Source organism: Grampus griseus (assembly GCF_964374135.1).
Source record: "Grampus griseus genome assembly, chromosome: 2".
NCBI lineage: Eukaryota > Metazoa > Chordata > Mammalia > Artiodactyla > Delphinidae > Grampus > Grampus griseus.
In genome coordinates this window covers 135,898,851-135,916,555 of record NC_139018.1, presented here as the reverse complement: position 1 = coordinate 135,916,555, position 17,705 = coordinate 135,898,851, and the positions used below count along the sequence as shown (strand labels likewise).

The 17,705-nt window shown below is 41.2% G+C and overlaps 1 protein-coding gene across 3 annotated transcripts in view; it reads right to left on the bottom strand.

The window, feature by feature from the left end:
* Positions 1-17,705, bottom strand: part of AGBL1 (AGBL carboxypeptidase 1) — a 775,280-nt gene that overhangs the window by 683,500 nt on the left and 74,075 nt on the right. For all 3 annotated transcript variants that reach the window (XM_082681486.1, XM_082681485.1, XM_082681484.1), the window contains exon 5: positions 14,591-14,684. In XM_082681486.1, coding sequence (XP_082537612.1) covers positions 14,591-14,684 — 94 coding nt within the window. The remainder of the gene's footprint in view (positions 1-14,590; positions 14,685-17,705) is intronic.

The following is a 17,705-nucleotide window of genomic DNA, read 5'->3' as shown; positions in this document are numbered from 1 at the left end:
CTCAATGATATTCTGGACAGATTTCAAGAAATGCTTAAGAAATGGAAACTTAATAAAAAAAAAACGATATACATCATCCCATTGTTTTCAGGAAGGTTTTATCAATCTACATTCTTAGCAGCATATATGAGTGCTCATCTTATTGAATCCTCACCAACAATATTATTTTTAAAAATTTTTGCTACTCTGATTTGTGAAACTGGTATCTTGATCTAAATTGTCTCTGATTATTGGGCAAATTGAATATTTTCATGAGATTATTGGTTTTTCTATTTCCTCTTCGTGAATTATGTATTTCCATTCTTTTACTGCTATCAAGATATCGGGGGCTTCCCTGGTGGCACAGTTGTTGGGAGTCTGCCTGTCAATGCAGGGGACATGGGTTCGAGCCCTTGTCTCGGAATATCCCACATGCCGCAGAGCAAATAAGCCCGTGCACCACAACTACTGAGCCTGCAAGCCGCAACTACTAAGGCCCATGTGCCTAGAGCCCGTGCTCCACAGCAAGAGAGGCTGCCGCAATGAGAGGCCTGCACGTCACAACGAGGAGCAATCCCCACTCACTGCAACTACAGAAACCTGCACACAGCAACGAGGACCCAACGCAGCCAAAGGTAGGTAGATAGATAGATAGATAGATAGATAAATAAATAAATAAAATTTGTAAAAAAAATTTTAAATAGAGGATTATTTTAAAAAACCAAAAAGATATTGGAGTGTTCCACATCAATTTGGGTGAGCTCCCTGCCCTACACTCTTGCAGTATATTCCAGCCACATATGAACCCACCATCTTTTCTTGCTTTTTTTGTCTTTGCACTTGCTTCTGCCTCTGCCTGGAGGGTTCTTCTTTTATAATCTTACATCTTCGAAAATCCTTTCCTATTTCAAACCAAAAGCTGCCTTTTTAGTGAGTTCCTCCTTGACAGTTCCTGGCTAGACTAAGATCCTCCTTCTTTGAACATCTTGCCATTATATTATTTATTTTATTGTGCATGTATCTGTAAGTGCCTTAAGGGGCAAGGACTATGTATTTTCGTCTTAAAGCCCACACATCTCTGCTGATAATAAATACCTAAGACATTTATTGAATGAATAAATGGTTAAAAGAGTGCATTTCAGACAAATTAAAACAACAGTGCTCATTTATTTCGCTGGCATTTATTGAACACCCACTATGTAACACTTGAAAAAAATTCAAACCTGATATATAATAATTCAATTTTTTAAATGGCAGACTAATGTTTTCTAGCCATTGACTCTTTCATTTTCTTTATTTTCTTTTATTTACTTTTTAAACATCTTTATTGGATTATAATTGCTTTACAATGGTGTGTTAGTTTCTGCTTTATAACAAAGTGAATCAGTTATACATATACATATGTTCCCATATCTCTTCTCTCCTGCATCTCCCTGCTTCCCACCCTCCCTATCCCACCCCTCTAGGTGGTCACCAGCCACCAAGCTGATCTCCCTGTGCTATGCAGCTGTCTCCCACTAGCTATCTATTTTACTTTTGGTTCTGTATATATGTCCATGCCACCCTCTCACTTTGTCACAGCTTACCCTTCCCCCTCCCCATATCCTCAAGTCCATTCTCTAGTAGGTCTGTGTCTTTATTCCTATCTTGCCCCTAGGTTCTTCATGGCCTTTTTTTTTTTTTAGATTCCATATATATGTGTTAGCATACAGTATTTGTTTTTTCTCTTTCTGACTTATTTCACTCTGTATGACAGACTCTAGGTCCATCCACCTCACTACAAATAACTCAATTTTGTTTCTTTTTATGGCTGAGTAATATTCCATTGTATATATGTGGTTCATCTTCTTTATCCATTCATCTGATGATGGACACTTAGGTTGCTTCCATGTCCTGGCTATTGTAAAATAGAGCTGCAATGAACATTTTGGTACATGACACTTTTTTTTTCTTTTGCGGTATGCGGGCCTCTCACTGTTGTGGCCTCTCCCGTTGCGGAGCACAGGCTCTGGACGTGCAGGTTCAGCGGCCATGGCTCACGGGCCCAGCCGCTCTGCGGCATATGGGATCTTCCCGGACCAGGGCACGAACACATGTCCGCGGCATCGGCTGGTGGACTCTCAACCACTGTGCCACCAGGGAAGCCCAAATGACACTTTCTGATTTATGTTTTTCTCAGGATATATGCCCAGTAGTGGGACTGTGTGTTCATATGGTAGTTCTATTTTTACTTTTTTAAGGAACCTCCATACTGTTCTCCATAGTGGCTGTATCAATTTACATTCCCACAAACAGTGCAAGAGGGTTCCCTTTTCTTCACACCCTCTCCAGCATTTATTGTTTGTAGATTTTCTGATGATGGCCATTCTGACCAGTGTGAGGTGATACCTCATTGTAGTTTTGATTTGCATTTCTCTAATGACTCGTGATGTTGAGCATCCTTTCATGTGTTTGTTGGCAATCTGCATATATTCTTTGGAGAAATGTCTATTTAGGTCTTCTGACCATTTTTGGATTGGCTTGTTTGTTTTTTTTGATATTGAGCAGCATGAGCTGCTTGTAAATTTTGGAGATTAATCCTTTGTCAGTTGCTTCATTTGCAAATATTTTCTCCCATTCTGAGGGTTGTATTTTCATCTTGTTTATGGTTTCCTTTGCTCTGCAAAGCTCTTAAGTTTCATTAGGTCCCATTTGTTTATTTTTGTTTTTATTTCCATTTCTCTAGGAGGTGGGTTAAAAAGGATCCTGCTGTGATTTATGTCATAGAGAGTTCTGTCTATGTTTTCCTCTAAGAGTTTTATGCTGTCTGGCCTTACATTAAGATCTTTAATCCATTTTGAGTTTATTTTTGTGTATGGTGTTAGGGAGTGTTCTAATTTCATTCTTTTACATGTACCTGTCCAGTTTTCCCAGCACCACTTATTGAAGAGGCTGTCTTTTCTCCATTGTATATTCTTGCCTCCTTTAACAAAAATAAGGTGACCATATATGCGTGGGTTTATCTCTGGGCTTTCTATCCTGTTCCATTGATTTATCTTTCTGTTTTTGTGCCAGTACCATACTGTCTTGATTACTGTAGCTTTGTAGTATAGTCTGAAGTCAGGGAGCCTGATTCCTCCAGCTCCGCTTTTCTTTCTCAAGACTGCTTTGGCTACACAGGGTCTTTTGTGTTTCCATACAAATTGTGAAATATTTTGTTCTAGTTCTGTGAAAAATGCCAGTGGTAGTTTGATAGGGATTGGATTGAATCTGTAGATTGCTGTGGGTAGTAGAGTCATTTTCCTAATGTTGATTCTTCCAATCCAAGAACATGGTATATCTCTCCATCTATTTGTATCATTTTTAATTTCTTTTATCAGTTTATTATAATTTTTTGCATACAGGTCTTTTGTCTCATTACATAGGTTTATTCCTAGATATTTTATTCTTTTTGTTGCAATGGTACATGAGAGTGTTTTCTTAAATTCACTTTCAAATTTTTCATCATTAGTGTATAGGAATGCAAGAGATTTCTGTGCACTAATTTTTTGTCCTGCTACTTTACCATACTCATTAATTAGCTCTAGTAGTTTTCTGGTAGCATCTTTAGGATTCTCTATGTATAGTATCATGTCATCTACACACAGTGACAGCTTTACTTCTTCTTTTCTGATATGGATTCCTTTTATTTCTTTTTCTTTTCTGATTGCTCTGGCTAAAACTTCCAAAACTATGTTGAATAAGAGTGGTGAGAGTGTACTGTTCCTGATTTTATGAAAATGGTTTCAGCTTTTCACCACTGAGGACAATGTTGGCTGTAGATTTGTCATACATGGCCTTTATTATGTTAAGGAAAGTTCCCTCTATGCCTAGTTTATGGAGGGTTTTTATCATAAATGGGTGTTGAATTTTGTCAAAAGCTTTCTCTGCATTTATTAAGATGATCATATAGATTTCCTCCTTCAATTTGTTAACATGGTGTACCACATTGATTGATTTGCATATATTGAAGAATCCTTGCATTGCTGGGATAAACCCCACTTGATCATGGTGTATGATCCTTTTAATGTGCTGTTGGATTCTGTTTGCTAGTAATTTGTTGAGGATTTTTGCATCTATGTTCATCAGTGATATTGGCCTGTAGTTTTCTTTCTTTGTGACATCTTTGTCTGGTGTTGGTATCAGGGTGATGGTAGCCTTGTAGAATGAGTTTGGGAGTGTTCCTCCCTCGGCTATATTTTGCAAGAGTTTGAGAAGGATAGGTGTTAACACTTCTCTAAATGTTTGATAGAATTCACCTGTGAAGCCATCTGGCCCTGGGCTTTTGTTTGTTGGAAGATTTTTAATCACAGTCTCAATTTCAGTGCTTGTGATCGGTCTGTTAATATTTTCTGTTTCTTCCTGGTTCAGTCTTGGAAGGTTGTGCATTTCTAAGAATTTGTCCATTTCTTCCAGGTTGTCCATTTTATTGGCATAGAGTTGCTTGTAGTAATCTCTCATGATCCTTTGTATTTCTGCAGTGTCTGTTGTTACTTCTCCTTTTTCATTTCTAATTCTATTGATTTGAGTCTTCTCCCTTTTTTTCTTGATGAGTCTGGTTAATGGTTTATCAACTTTGTACATCTTCTCAAAGAACCACCTTTCAGTTTTATTGATCTTTGCTGTTGTTTTCTTCATTTCTTTTACATTTATTTCTGATCTGATCTTTATGATTTCCTTCCTTCTGCTAACTTCGGGGTTTTCGTTCTTCTTTCTCTAATTGCTTTAGGTGTAAGGTTAGGTTGTTTATTTGAGATGTTTCTTGTTTCTTAAGGTAGGATTTTATTGCTATAAACTTCCCTCTTAGAACTGCTTTTGCTGCATCCCATAGGTTTTGGGTCGTCGTGTCTCCATTGTCATTTGTTTCTAGGTATTTTTTGATTTCCTCTTTGATTTCTTCAGTGATCTCTTGGTTATTAAGTAGTATTCTTTAGCCTCCAATGTGTTTGTATTTTTTACACATTTTTTCCTGTAATTGATATCTAGTCTCATAGTGTTGTGGTCAGAAAAGATACTTGATACGATTTCACTTTTCTTAAATTTACCAAGGTCTGCTTTCCGACCCACGATATGATCTATCCTGTACAATGTTCTATGAGCACTTGAGAAGAATGTGTATTCTGTTGTTTTTGTATGGAATGTCCTATAAATATTAATTAAGTCCATCTTGTTTAATGTACCATTTAAAGCTTGTGTTTCCTTATTTATTTTCATTTTGGATTATCTGTCCATTGGTGAAAATGGGGTGTTAAAGTCCTCTAGTATGATTGTGTTACTATTGATTTCCACTTTTATGGCTGTATTTGCCTTATGTATTGAGATGCTCCTATGCTGGGTCCATAAATATTTACAACTGTTATATCTTCTTGGATTGATCCCCTGACCATTATGTAGTGTCATTCTTTGACTCTTTTAATAGTCTTTGTTTTAAAGTCTACTTTGCCTGATATGAGAATTGCTACTCCAGCTTTCTTCTGGTTTCCATTTGCATGGGATGTCTTTTTCCATCCCCTCACTTTCAGTCTGTATGTGTCCCTAGGTCTGAGGTGAGTGTCTTGTAGACAGCATATATACCAGTCTTGTTTTTGTATGCATTCAGCCAGTCTACGTCTTTTGGTTTGGGCATTTTATCCATTTACATTTAAGGTAATTATCGATATGTACGTTCCTATTACCATTTTCTTAATTGTTTTGGGTCCGTTATTGTAGGTCTTTTCCTTCCCTTGTGTTTCTTGCCTAGAGAAGTTCCTCTATCATTTGTTGTAAAGCTGGTTTCGTGGTGCTGAATTCTCTTAGCTTTTGCTTATCTGTAAAGGTTTTAGTTTCTCCGTTAAATCTGAATGAGATCCTTGCTGGGTAGAGTAATCTTGGTTGAAGGTTTTTCTCCTTCATCACTTTACATATGTCCTGCCACTCCCTTCTGGCTTTCAGAGTTTCTGCTGAAAGATCAGCTGTTAACCTTATGGGGATTCCCTTGTGTGTTATTTGTTGTTTTTCCTTCACTGCTTTTAATTTTTTTTTTGTATTTAATTTTTGATAGTTTGATTAATTGTGTCTTTGTGTGTTTCTCCTTGGATTTATCCTGTATGGGACTCTGTGCTTCCTGGATGTGATTAACTATTTCCTTTCCCATGTTAGGGAAATTTTCAACTATAACCTCTTCAAATTATTTCTCAGTCACTTTGTTTTTCTCTTCTTCTTCTGGGACCCCTATAATTCGAATGTTGGTGCGTTTAATGTTGTCCCAGAGGTCTCTGAGACTGTCCTCAATCCTTTTCATTCTTTTTTCTTTATTCCGCTCTGCAGTTGTTATTTCCACTATTTTACCTTCCAGTTCCCTTATCCGTTCTCCTGCCTCAGTTATTCTGCTATTGATCCCTTTTAGAGAATTTTTTAAAATTTATTTATTTTTCACTGTGCTCAGTCTTCTTTGCTGTGTGTGGGCTTTCTCTAGTTGTGGCGAGCGGGGGTGACTCTTTGTTGCGGTGCGTGGCCTTCTCATTGCAGTGGCATCTCTCGTTGCGTGCCACGGGCTCTAGGCACGCGGGCTTCAGTAGTTGTGGCATGTGAGCTTCAGTAGTTGTGGCTCACAGGCTCCAGAGTGCAGGCTCAGTAGTTGTGGTGTACCAGCTTAGTTGCTCTGCGGCACATGGGATTTTCCCGGACAAGGGCTTGAACCTGTGTCCCCTGCACTGGCAGACGGATTCTTAACCACTGAACTACCAGGGAAGCCCGAGAGTTTTTAATTTCTTTTATTGTGTTGTTCATCACTGTTTGTTTGCTCTTTAGCTGTTCTAGGTCCTTGTTATACGTTTCTTGTATTTTCTCCATTCTGTTTCCAAGATTTTGGATCATCTTTACTATCATTATTCTGAATTCTTTTTCAGGTAGACTGCCTATTTCCTCTTCATTTGTTAGGTCTGGTGGGTTTTTGCCTTGCTCCTTCATCTTCTGTGTGTTTCTCTGTCTTCTCATTTGCTTAAATTACTGTTTTGGGGGTCTCCTTTTTGCAGGCTGCAGGTTCGTAGTTTCTGTTGTTTTTGGTGTCTGTCCCCAGTGTCTAAGGTTGGTTCAGTGGGTTGTGTAGGCTTCCTGGTGAAGGGGACTAATGCCTGTATTTTGGTGGATGAGGCTGGATCTTGTCTTTCTACTGGGCAGGTCCACATCTGGTGGTGTGCTTTGGGGTGTCTGTGGCCTTATTATGATTTTAGGCAGCTTCTCTGCTAATAGATGGGGTTGTGTTCCTGTCTTGCTTGTTGTTTGGCATAGGGTGTCCAGCGCTGTAGCTTGCTGGTCATTGAGTAGAGCTGGGTCTTGGCGTTGAGATGGAGATCTCTGGGAGATTTTCACCGTCTGATATTACGTGGAGCTGGGAGGTCTCTTGTGGACCAGTGTCCTGAACTGGGCTCTCCCACCTGATTTACAGGAAGATACAAACTTCTTTGCAAATGCTCCTTGCTGAGTCAGGTTGGGCTATAAGATTAATTTCTATGGAAAGTGAAAATTCTTAAGAGCCTGCCTCCAGTCTACAGAGGGGAAATGAAGGCAAATCCGTGAAGAGATATGGGCACAACTGGCTTCAGCAGATAAAGATGAGAATGGAGTTTCTGTAGAGAACCCTCACCAGGGCAAAGCAGGGCACGTATGACCGTCCTAGGGTATGCAGGCCCAGGAAGTTTAGTTTAGTTTTGTTTTGTTTTGGGATTCTGTCTATACAAACAACTGGATGCACTCAAAATCAGCATGTCAGCAACATTCCGTCTGCCCCATCTCATGTCATGCTGAGGACAAAATACCACACCAGACCGCAAGAGTGATCTCCTTGCCAGATCATCCCCCTTGAATCAAGGACTGGCCATGGAGTCTCAGGACAGCCCCATATGCATGTGTTCCAGAGCTTCTCCTCCTCAAGGTATCCAGTCCACCTCACTGAGGTGTTAGGGCATCAGAGAGCACCCTGAAGGGGGAGGAACAGACTGGAGCCCTGTTGATACACTGCCCACCCAAGCCCATCTCAGGCCCAAAGGAGTACTTTACACATTTCCAGGCAGGCTCTCCAAAGTCCTGGGCCTCCTAAGGAACAGGGCCCACAACAGAAGTCCTTCTGGCTCAGCTCTAAGGGCATTTCCAGATAAAGGCATGATGAGGACCTTTCCACAGAACAGGAAGTCAGTCCATTTCATAAGCCCAACACTGAGTCAGAAAGTTCCTCCCACACTGCACTGTTACTGTTGCCATAGACTGTCACCAACTTGAAAGACAGGGTCCACCTTCTGCTGTTTTCAAACCCCCGTGCCTAGCACCAAGACAGACACTTACAATGTTGTCAAATAAATGTTAAAAATCCTACTTCAAGGCAAGTTTGATTTTCATTATACAGTAGAGCATCTTAGAGAAATGAATAGTGTCTTGAAATTAGGTTAGAGGGCTTAGTTCAGTCTCTGAGTTTCAGTCACCTCGTCTTAAAATGAAGGAGCTAGACCAGCAGATCCTTAAGGACCTTCCAACTTTAGATCCTATGACTTGAATATCTATGACTGGCCCTAATCAGGGAGGGATTACTGGCTTCCCAAAAAAGATGAGAGGGATTTAAACCAACAAACCTAGTCACCAAGGTTTAATATATGTAGGAAACTATTCATTCCACCATCAACTACAGGCTTGGAGTCAGGTGGTAAACGCACTAATCACTCTGTCAGTAAGTTGAGCCTGTGTTGCTCATTCCCAATAGAAGTACTTGTAGGGCTGGGGTGGAATTTTTTTGTTCCTGTTCCAAGGTATCTGAGTCCAAGTGATCGGGAGCACACGGTTTCTGAAACCCCAATGTGAGCCGTTGCTCTGGAGACCACAGAGTCTAATTATATTGAACAGAGAACAGCAAAAGTCACAAAGCCATTAATGGGAGGGTAAGGGGAAAATGAACACCCAGGGAGAAATTCAGTAGCTATTTTGAAAAACAGGAGATTTTGCTTCTTTGTCTCAATGACAAAGTAGCTGAGTCACCCAATCGCTCATGATCTCAGGGAACGCATTAGCTTTGGTTGAGTCTGCACTCATCCAAAAAGTGGAATGGTATGATGGTCGGAGAAAGCCCAGAAGGTCTGGCTCTGAAAAAAAAAGTAGGGATTTTGGGGGAAGGGAAAAGAGGTGCAGGACATATTTTAGAGCTTACAAACTGAAGATGAAATCACCATAAAGAGCTGTCAACGAAGCAATGCCTAGTAATCCTGAACTCAGCCAAAGCTCAAATGCCAGAGATGCCCTGAGATCAGGACTTTGAAGGGAGAAGATCACTTAAAACTATTCTACGCACAGACAACAAGAGACTAAGCTGAAGAATTTCCTTATGAGGCTTGCTGAAGACCCAACATATCCCTCTTCTCCTCTTGTCGAAGTGTTTGAGCCCAGGTAAAGCACACAGCCTCTGAATACCATGACCTCATAGAAACCCAGGCACCCAGGAACTCCTGAGCCTGATGAGTATAACTCACAGCATGAGAGCCCTGCTGAAAGCCTGAGAGGACATTGAGGGGGTGTGAATACTGGAAATGCTGTCTTCTGTGAGGGTTAGACCAGCAAGGTCCTGAACAGCACATTTCCTGACCTCCTGCCTTCTTGGGAAAGCTCCAGAGAAACTGTAAATGAAGGATGAAGGAACCATCTCAGCTCATGGATGTCCTGAGTTCCCTTTCTCAAAGGATGGTGCAATGGTCAGGCAATACAATGGAGCTCAAGGTCCAACCTCTGCTAGGAAGACTCAACCCGTTTCTGATTGACTCTGATGTTTTTGAGGCAAGAGAGGCCAACAGAGTTTAAAGTCCTGGGAAATAAACCAATGATAACAGCTGATAATTCAGCTTCAAAGATTGGGTTAACTATTACCATGTGAAAATGTTGGCCATGCTTTGGAAATAGTTACATGGACAGACAGTGGAAATTGTCATTATTTTTACCAAGACCCTTAGGTCCACCCTGGAAATGAGGGCACAAATGTACAGAAGGTGTTGAGACATGGAACAAACACAGACTCTTCTAAGGTCACAAGATGAGTCAGTCACAGACAAGCAATTCATCTTTGCCTCAAAAAATTTTTCTACTTAGTGAATTTGGAAAGCTCAAAGACAGCTTTGGTGCAGATAAACAAACTTGTTCACAGTAGAGCAAGCTAGCAAGAGCTAGCTCACCCTGGCCCTGTGTCATTTTTCCCTCCCTGATTCTATAAAAAGCTCCCCCATAAATTCTAAAGCCCCATAAATTCCAGCCGAATGGATTATCAGACCAAATACTGGAAGCCTAGCTCTGTCTCAAATAGGAAGCAAAATTTGAATGTCAATGCTGCCCGTCACATCCCCTCAAACGCAGATCTTTCTCTTCTGCCAATCTCAGTCAGTTTCCCCAGACAACTCTAAGTAAGAGACAAAAGACCCCCTCCAGTGATACTTTGTTCTCTTTCAAGCTGAAGGTTGCTGCTTCTCATTGTCTAGAATGAGTCCCCTCCCGCAAGGCACCTCAGTCCCTCATGCAAGAGAGTCCAGCTACTTCATTTCCCAGACATGTTTAGACATGATAGAACCTCAAATGTGAAGTTGGCTTGGTACCAAGAAATAATAAGATAATAAATATGAAGTGCCTACTATAGCACCCACTCAGTAAATGTTGGCTTTTATTTGTCATTAGATAGGTTATTCAAAAAATATAAAATTTTTTTAATTGAAGAATTTCTTTCAAATTGAATTAAGAGCCTACCATGGTCCCGGCACTTGGGTAGGACCAATGGATAACAGCAAGATAAATATAATTTGACTTCTACCTTTAGGAGGTTTAGAATTTATATGGGAGAGAAGACACACACGCCAACATGGTACAGAGTCAAATCTGATATATAGTAAAGGAAAATATGAACAAAGTGCTGGAGGAGGGGAAATTCCTTTTGTCTGGTGAGGTGAAGCAGGCACCATAAGGTGGGGTCTGAAGAATGCGGGCAGCTTCTGCTATTCAATAAGGCAGGGCTGCCCTTCCAGAGGGAGGGAAGCACGTGAGGAAAGATCTGGAACAGGACAGGGTATCCTAGGTGCAGGGGTAGCTGGATATAAAGAAAGATGAGAGGAGGACTAAAAGGGAAGCATGGAGATGGAGATAGGGACACAATCTTGATTGCTTTGAAGTCAGGAAATACCAGTGGGAGGGCTACAGGAGCTGTCTAGGTCTGAAGAAAACTGCTCAGACTAAAGCAATGGTCATGAAGAAACAGGTGCAAGCCGACACAAATCTATGACAGTAAGACTCTGCCAGCACGGTGGGTATTTGGGAAGTGAAGAAGGCTTGGAATAGCCACCTCCCCTGAGAGTGAGGGCTGGCACAAGGCCACAGAGGGTGAGTGACATTGCTCTGCATGCCCCTTGTCTCTAGAAGGTGTGCGGTTTGTTTCTCTGTCATAAATCTTGCCCTGAATACTATCTGGAGACAGGGTTTTATTGGAGGACAGCTGCATCACTAATTTTAGGTTTGTGCTAGAGAAATAGGGCACGTTTAATCTCCAGGGCAGGGAGGAGTCATAGTGACACAACGCTGGGCATCTGTTCCTACAGAGGCATCCAAGAATAACTCTCCCGGGGCTTGCTAGCATTTGGAGGCTGACACTCCGTAAAGCTATTCACGTCTCCTGACATGTCACTTCATCCCTGAAAGACCCCTTCAAACCCACAGGTTCTGGCATCCAAGTCAAGTTGAGTAGAACTCATTGGGGTACAACTTAGTTACTATTTGGGAAACGGAGTTCATGTGAGAAGGTGAGTAGTGGTAGAAACTTTCCATCTGCATGTTCGCCTCTAGCTTTGCTGCCAGATCTGAAGCAGGCAGCCAAGTACCCAACAGCATTTATATTCATAATGAGGAACAATATTAAAGCACCTTAAAGCTTCCAAGATTTTTGGCACAGTATTTCTTAATGCCCCCAACAAACCTAAGAGGTAGGACTTGATAGTCACACTTTGAGAAATGTAACAGTTTAGTTAAGAAAGGATAAATGACTCGCCAAGGAATCAGCTAGAAAGAGGGGGACAAGGCGGGTCTTCTGATTTTAGCACCTTTGCTCTTGTCTTGCTGCTGGAGGCTGGGGGTAAGGCAGAAAACAAGGCAGCTTTGAGAAAGAATTCAAAAGCAGAGGGAACAGACATTTATTTTGCCTTTGGGAGGAAAGAGCCATACGATGGAGGAGAAAGACTCCCCCTATCATTAAGCAAATTGGTCCATGAGTATGTGCGTTTAGATGAAACACACATTTAGGTAACAGAAATTTAAACAAAGTTTAACTGCTTGTGATTGTCTTATATATGGTGGTTTAGAAATCAACTGCTGGACATAGACTGCGTAAAGTACTCCGGTGGTGGTTTAAGAGCTAAGGCTCATGTATCAGACAGGGTTTAAATTCCAGCTCTTTCACTTAAATCCCAGCATGTTACTTAACTTCTTTCAGCTTCAATTTTTTTTTTCCCTGTAAAATTGGGGAGAGTAATAGCACCTGCCTCACAGAAGAGAGGAGAGGATCAAATGAGATAATGCATGCTAAGAGCTTAGCATGGGGCAGAGCACATAATAAATGCCATGGCAATGACAGCTCTATCGAAATGGTTGGTGGAAAAGCCTCTCCCCGATGGAGGTTTGGTTTTAATTTGGCATTTGGATCAAGAAGGGGAATCATCTTGTCTAACTTTTACAGAATAGACCAGAAATGCAGAAATATGCCCGAGGTCCCTGAAGAGTCATTTTGTCATCAGAAACATCCACCCCTGTTTATCCCTGGGGTTACTCTCCACGAGAAAAAAAGCAATAGAGATGGCAACTAGCAAGAGTCTCTGAGAAGGGGGCTTCTGTGCTTTGTTGCTTACTCCCCCTAGCTCAATCTGAATAGGGAAGACAATAAAAGCTATCAGGATTCCAGAAGTGAAGGGCCTAGTGCCAAGGTAAGCTGGGAAGGGCTTGCCTAGAGGAGCTCTCCAAACAACATGGTACCCGAGTGAGTACTGTGTGATACTGGTATGTGGATGGGCCCAGGAGACATCACTAGATTTTCACATGATGTAGGGTAGGCAACCAAACATTCCTGAGCTGCCAAAGAGATACATGGAGACAACAGCAGATTAGAAGAGTCCTGGTGAGTAAGGCAAAAAGATATGGCTCATGGATTGCTGACCAAAGGACACGTTAAGACTGCATATGTCAGCAGCAAAGGCCTACACACCACGATCAAAACAGAAATATCCAAATCAAACATATTCAAATTGAATAATGGAAGTTTAAGAGGGAAATAAAATATAATTACAGAAAAACCAAGAAAGTTAATTTCTTTGGTCACTGAGCTTGTGACTCTGAAGTTTTATACTTAACTAAATGAGGATCCCTTGACAGAATGTAGCTGAATCCCATTTTGCAATACATTTGCACTTCAGAGAAGAGATTTCTCAAATGAGGCACACGCAACACCGACTCCCCCCAAAAAAGGTGGTCTGCAAACAAAAATAGTTCCCTAACCAAATTAGTTTTGGAAAAGGGTATATACTACATACTCATCTTGAATATTCTGAATGTTTGTTAGCTTTATGAAGGCTTTGAGAAGTCTTACAGTAAAGAAATATACCTAACTTTGTTTAACCCAGTACTTCTCAATATATTTGATGAGAAATTTTTTTTTTTTTAACCAAGATATAATGTTTTTCACTCTAGGAAATGCTGGTATAGAGAGCTGCAGGTGAGAATGGATGATAATGGCATTATTGTGGTGACCCAAGAGAAAAATAATCAGGTGGAAGATGAGCTGACGATTGATGCTGGGATGCAGAAAATCTCATGGCTGATCATGGAAATGCTACTTTGCCAAATGACCCCATGTATCTTGGAAATTGGCTGAATTTTTTCTAATACTCTTTCAAGGTCCTCGCTGAGTCACTCTCATAAATGATGGATCTTATTGGTTCCAAATATCTCTAAAGCCTGCGTCTCTGACCATCTCCCTTTTTTTAAGTTTGTGATTCAATTCTCTCCACTCCAGGAGGCAGGGCCAGGGAGAATAGCTGAGTTTCACTTTCCAATCATAAAAACACATCTCAAAACTAGCACACAATCAGAATTTCATATCAGAAATTTAGGAACCCTGAGAGCATCACCTTTCCCTATCATGTCTGAACTGTCTTTTAAGGGCTGTACTCACTATGGTAGAGTCTGTGATTAAAAGAGATACCTGAAGGCTTCAGGCAAAAAACAAGGGCTTTTGAGTCAGACAGATCTGGCTGGATTCAAATCCCAACTCTGCCTTTTTCTAGCATTGTGACCTTGCATAAGACTCTCTCCACATCTGAGTTCCCTCATCTGAAAATGAAGATGATATTATATCCATTCAGGTTGTTGTGACAATCCGAGGAAATGATGCATGGGTGGGGAGGGATGCAAGTTGAGACAGGATAAAATCATAGTACCATATCTACAAGGGGGAAGTCATTGCTCAGTGAACTGGAAGCACCAAGAGAATATCTATGAGACCCTTCCCATATCTCTATCTACTACAAAGAAGACAAAAGTACTAAAAATTGCTCTGTACCTGATTACTCGGGTGCGCTTCTGGGTATAAGGGGTGATGACCTTGAGAAGCAGTTCCATCGCTCCATTAATTCCCAGCATGGCTCCTGTAGTGACTGAGAAAGACAAAAGCACACTAGTTATTGACCCATCTGAACCAAGCATTATTTTCAGCATTACAGAATGAGCCTAAAAGATAGGGGAGGTCCATCACCTTTCTTACCAAAGGCAACTTAAAAGCAGAGAAATTCTATGGTCTTTTATCCCTGGCTTGGAAGTTAAAGATTATCCGAAAAGCACACATTATCTTCCCACACTATCTCTTTCTCAAAAGGGTCCCAGGCCATGAAATTATGTTTTTCATTTTCTGGTGGCCCATTGCCCTACTCCTTTGTATAGTCAATCAGAATAGCCAAGGCAATTGCCGAGCAGATTTTTTCTGTAAGCAGATCTTTGCGTTTCTGGCAACTACTTAAGTTCAAGCTGTTTCACCCACCACCGACTTCCTATATGATACATACGTGTGCGTGCGCACGCGCACACACACACACACACACACACACACACACACACACACAGCCAGTATCTTAAAAAACACTTTCTTAGACGTATTTTGCTGTTTGGAGACTTCACAATGAAGAAAAGTCGTAAGTGGATGGGATAAGTTTCAATCCAACTTGGATTGACTTCTTTAAAACTTCAAGAAGCAACCTAATAAAGAAGATAGTGCCCTTTTTGTTCCACCCCGGTTCCAAGTTCCCCTACAACTTTTGCACTCAGATCGCCCATCACTAAAAGGCTAAGGCTTGACTATACCTCTATCCATTAGAATGGCAAAGGAAGAATCAGTTGGTCCTGCTCAGAGGTAACTACCAGAAATTGTTGCCTTTTTGCCCAATTGGATGGCTATAAAAACAGAGTGATAGATCTGAATAATAGAAAGAGACCAAAAGGGGTAGCTGGTCATCCTGGTGGCTTCAGATAAGTACTTTGGATACAAAACCTCTCATCTCTGATGATGCCCCAGCCACTCTGCAATATTCCCAGCACCTCACTCCACTCAGCTCACTTTAGGAAGAGCTCTGATCACGTCAAAAATAAGAGGAACCCACAGGATACAAAATGGAATCTTGGCCCGAGGCAAAACTTTCAGTGGGAGAAGGAAAGAAGTTTATCTTCCAAGGTGTGACTCTTTTTCCTTTCCTTCACTGTACTGTTGTAGTAAAACAGAGACCTATGAATGCCTTGTGCTTTGTACCAGCTTTGTTCCAGGAAATATGAGTGGAAACAAGGGGGTCAGGGAGAAGCAAAGAGATAAAAACAAGGGAGGCTTATACTGGCTTGCTCCAAGCCTCAGGAAAGGAGGAAAAATGGAAAACTGGAGTCTCTAATATAGTTCAGCTCAGTAAAGTCCACCAGAGAGAGACTGAGGCTGATGTCTTAGTTATCACCAGGAGTGCGTGTTCCTGGAATATCCTCTATGCATTCGTCCCTCCTGAGGCTAGTACAGGCAGTCATTGAATGGATCAAAATTCAAGAATTTGGCATCCTAGTTCTGCCCATCAATCTTCCCTTCCCATGGCTACTAACTCAGTCCTTACTTCTAAATTGGCAAAACATGCTGGAGTAAACTCCTGGCAAATAATTCAGCAAAATTCTAGTATTAAGTAGAGTTAGAGAGGAAATAGTTTTAAGAGCATGAATTCTAGCATGGGAGACTTTAGACTTGGAACTGAAAGAGGATAACAATAAAAAGTCCTCACTAAGTTCTTCCATGCTGGATGCCTGCCCAAGGTTAGACCTCTGGCAGCTCTATAAGCAACCTCACCGGCCATCTGAGAGCTGCCGAATGGTTCGCTGGCTGTCACAGACCCATTATGGTTCCAGCCAATTCCTTCTGCAGATAGGAGCTGTTTAGAAAACTTGCTGGAACATTCAACAGTGGCTAACAATTCACCAAAGCGACAGCAACCCATGGGCTTCATGAACTCCTCTTGCTTCTCATCAGTAAAGTCAATGTGTAGAGAGTGATCGTATTTTTTTTAATTTTTTTTTTTTTTTTTTTTTTTTTTTTGTGGTACACGGGCCTCTCACTGTTGTGGCCTCTCCTGTTGCGGAGCACAGGCTCCGGACGCGCAGGCTCAGCGGCCACGGCTCACAGGCCCAGCCGCTCCGCGGCATGTGGGATCATCCCGGACCAGGGCACGAACCCATGTCCCCTGCATGGGCAGGCGGACTCTCAACCACTGCGCCACCAGGGAAGCCCTTTTTTTAATATTTTATGAAACAGTTCATACAATAAATGTTGTCTTAGAATAGGAGACACATGGCCACCTCCTCATACCCACAGGCAAATCTCAGCATTTTTCAGAGCTCCCTGCTGAAGGAATTCTTCAAGATCTCTATAATCAATATATATAATGAGAGTAAGTTATTCATCTTAACTATTCTTTACGAAACCAAAATAAGATACTTCAAATCTCGTGCTGCTGGCAAGCTCCAAATGGGGGTGACACACCTTCTGCCTCCTCATTAATAAGAGTTGTCCTTTATACAAAGCCACAACTTCTCACTTAGATTTTCCTTTATTAGAGATGGGTTTGGACAGATTCTTTCAGCCTCTCTCAAATATTCTCTGGTTTTCTGCTCAACATACATGAGCGTGAGTGGAGATTCTGTCTGTGAACACGGAGTCAAGCATCTGTCTCATTATTCCCTAGAAATACTTTCTTTTGATGGGTCTTCCATGCTTACTCATGGAGTTAACCAATGAAATATGTCCCTAATATTTTGTTAGTTCTGAGGACAGTTACGGAAAAAGGTCACCACCTGTTTACTCCCCTTATGTGTGTGATTCCTATTATTTCAAAGGACTGAGGGAAAAGATTAGAGAAGAAAAACTAACACTTACTTAGCAACTATTATGTGACGAACTTACCCGTGAACATGATCTTACTTATCCCAACCACCAAGTCTATGAGCTCTTATTACAACTGTAATTTTACAAAGGAAGAAGCTGAGGTTAAACAGGTTAAGTGCACACATCATATGACTCTTAAGAAATGAAGTCAAAGTCAAGCCCAGGTCTTCTTGGCTCTAAGCTCATGTTCTTTCCTCTAGAGAGTATTACATCTAAA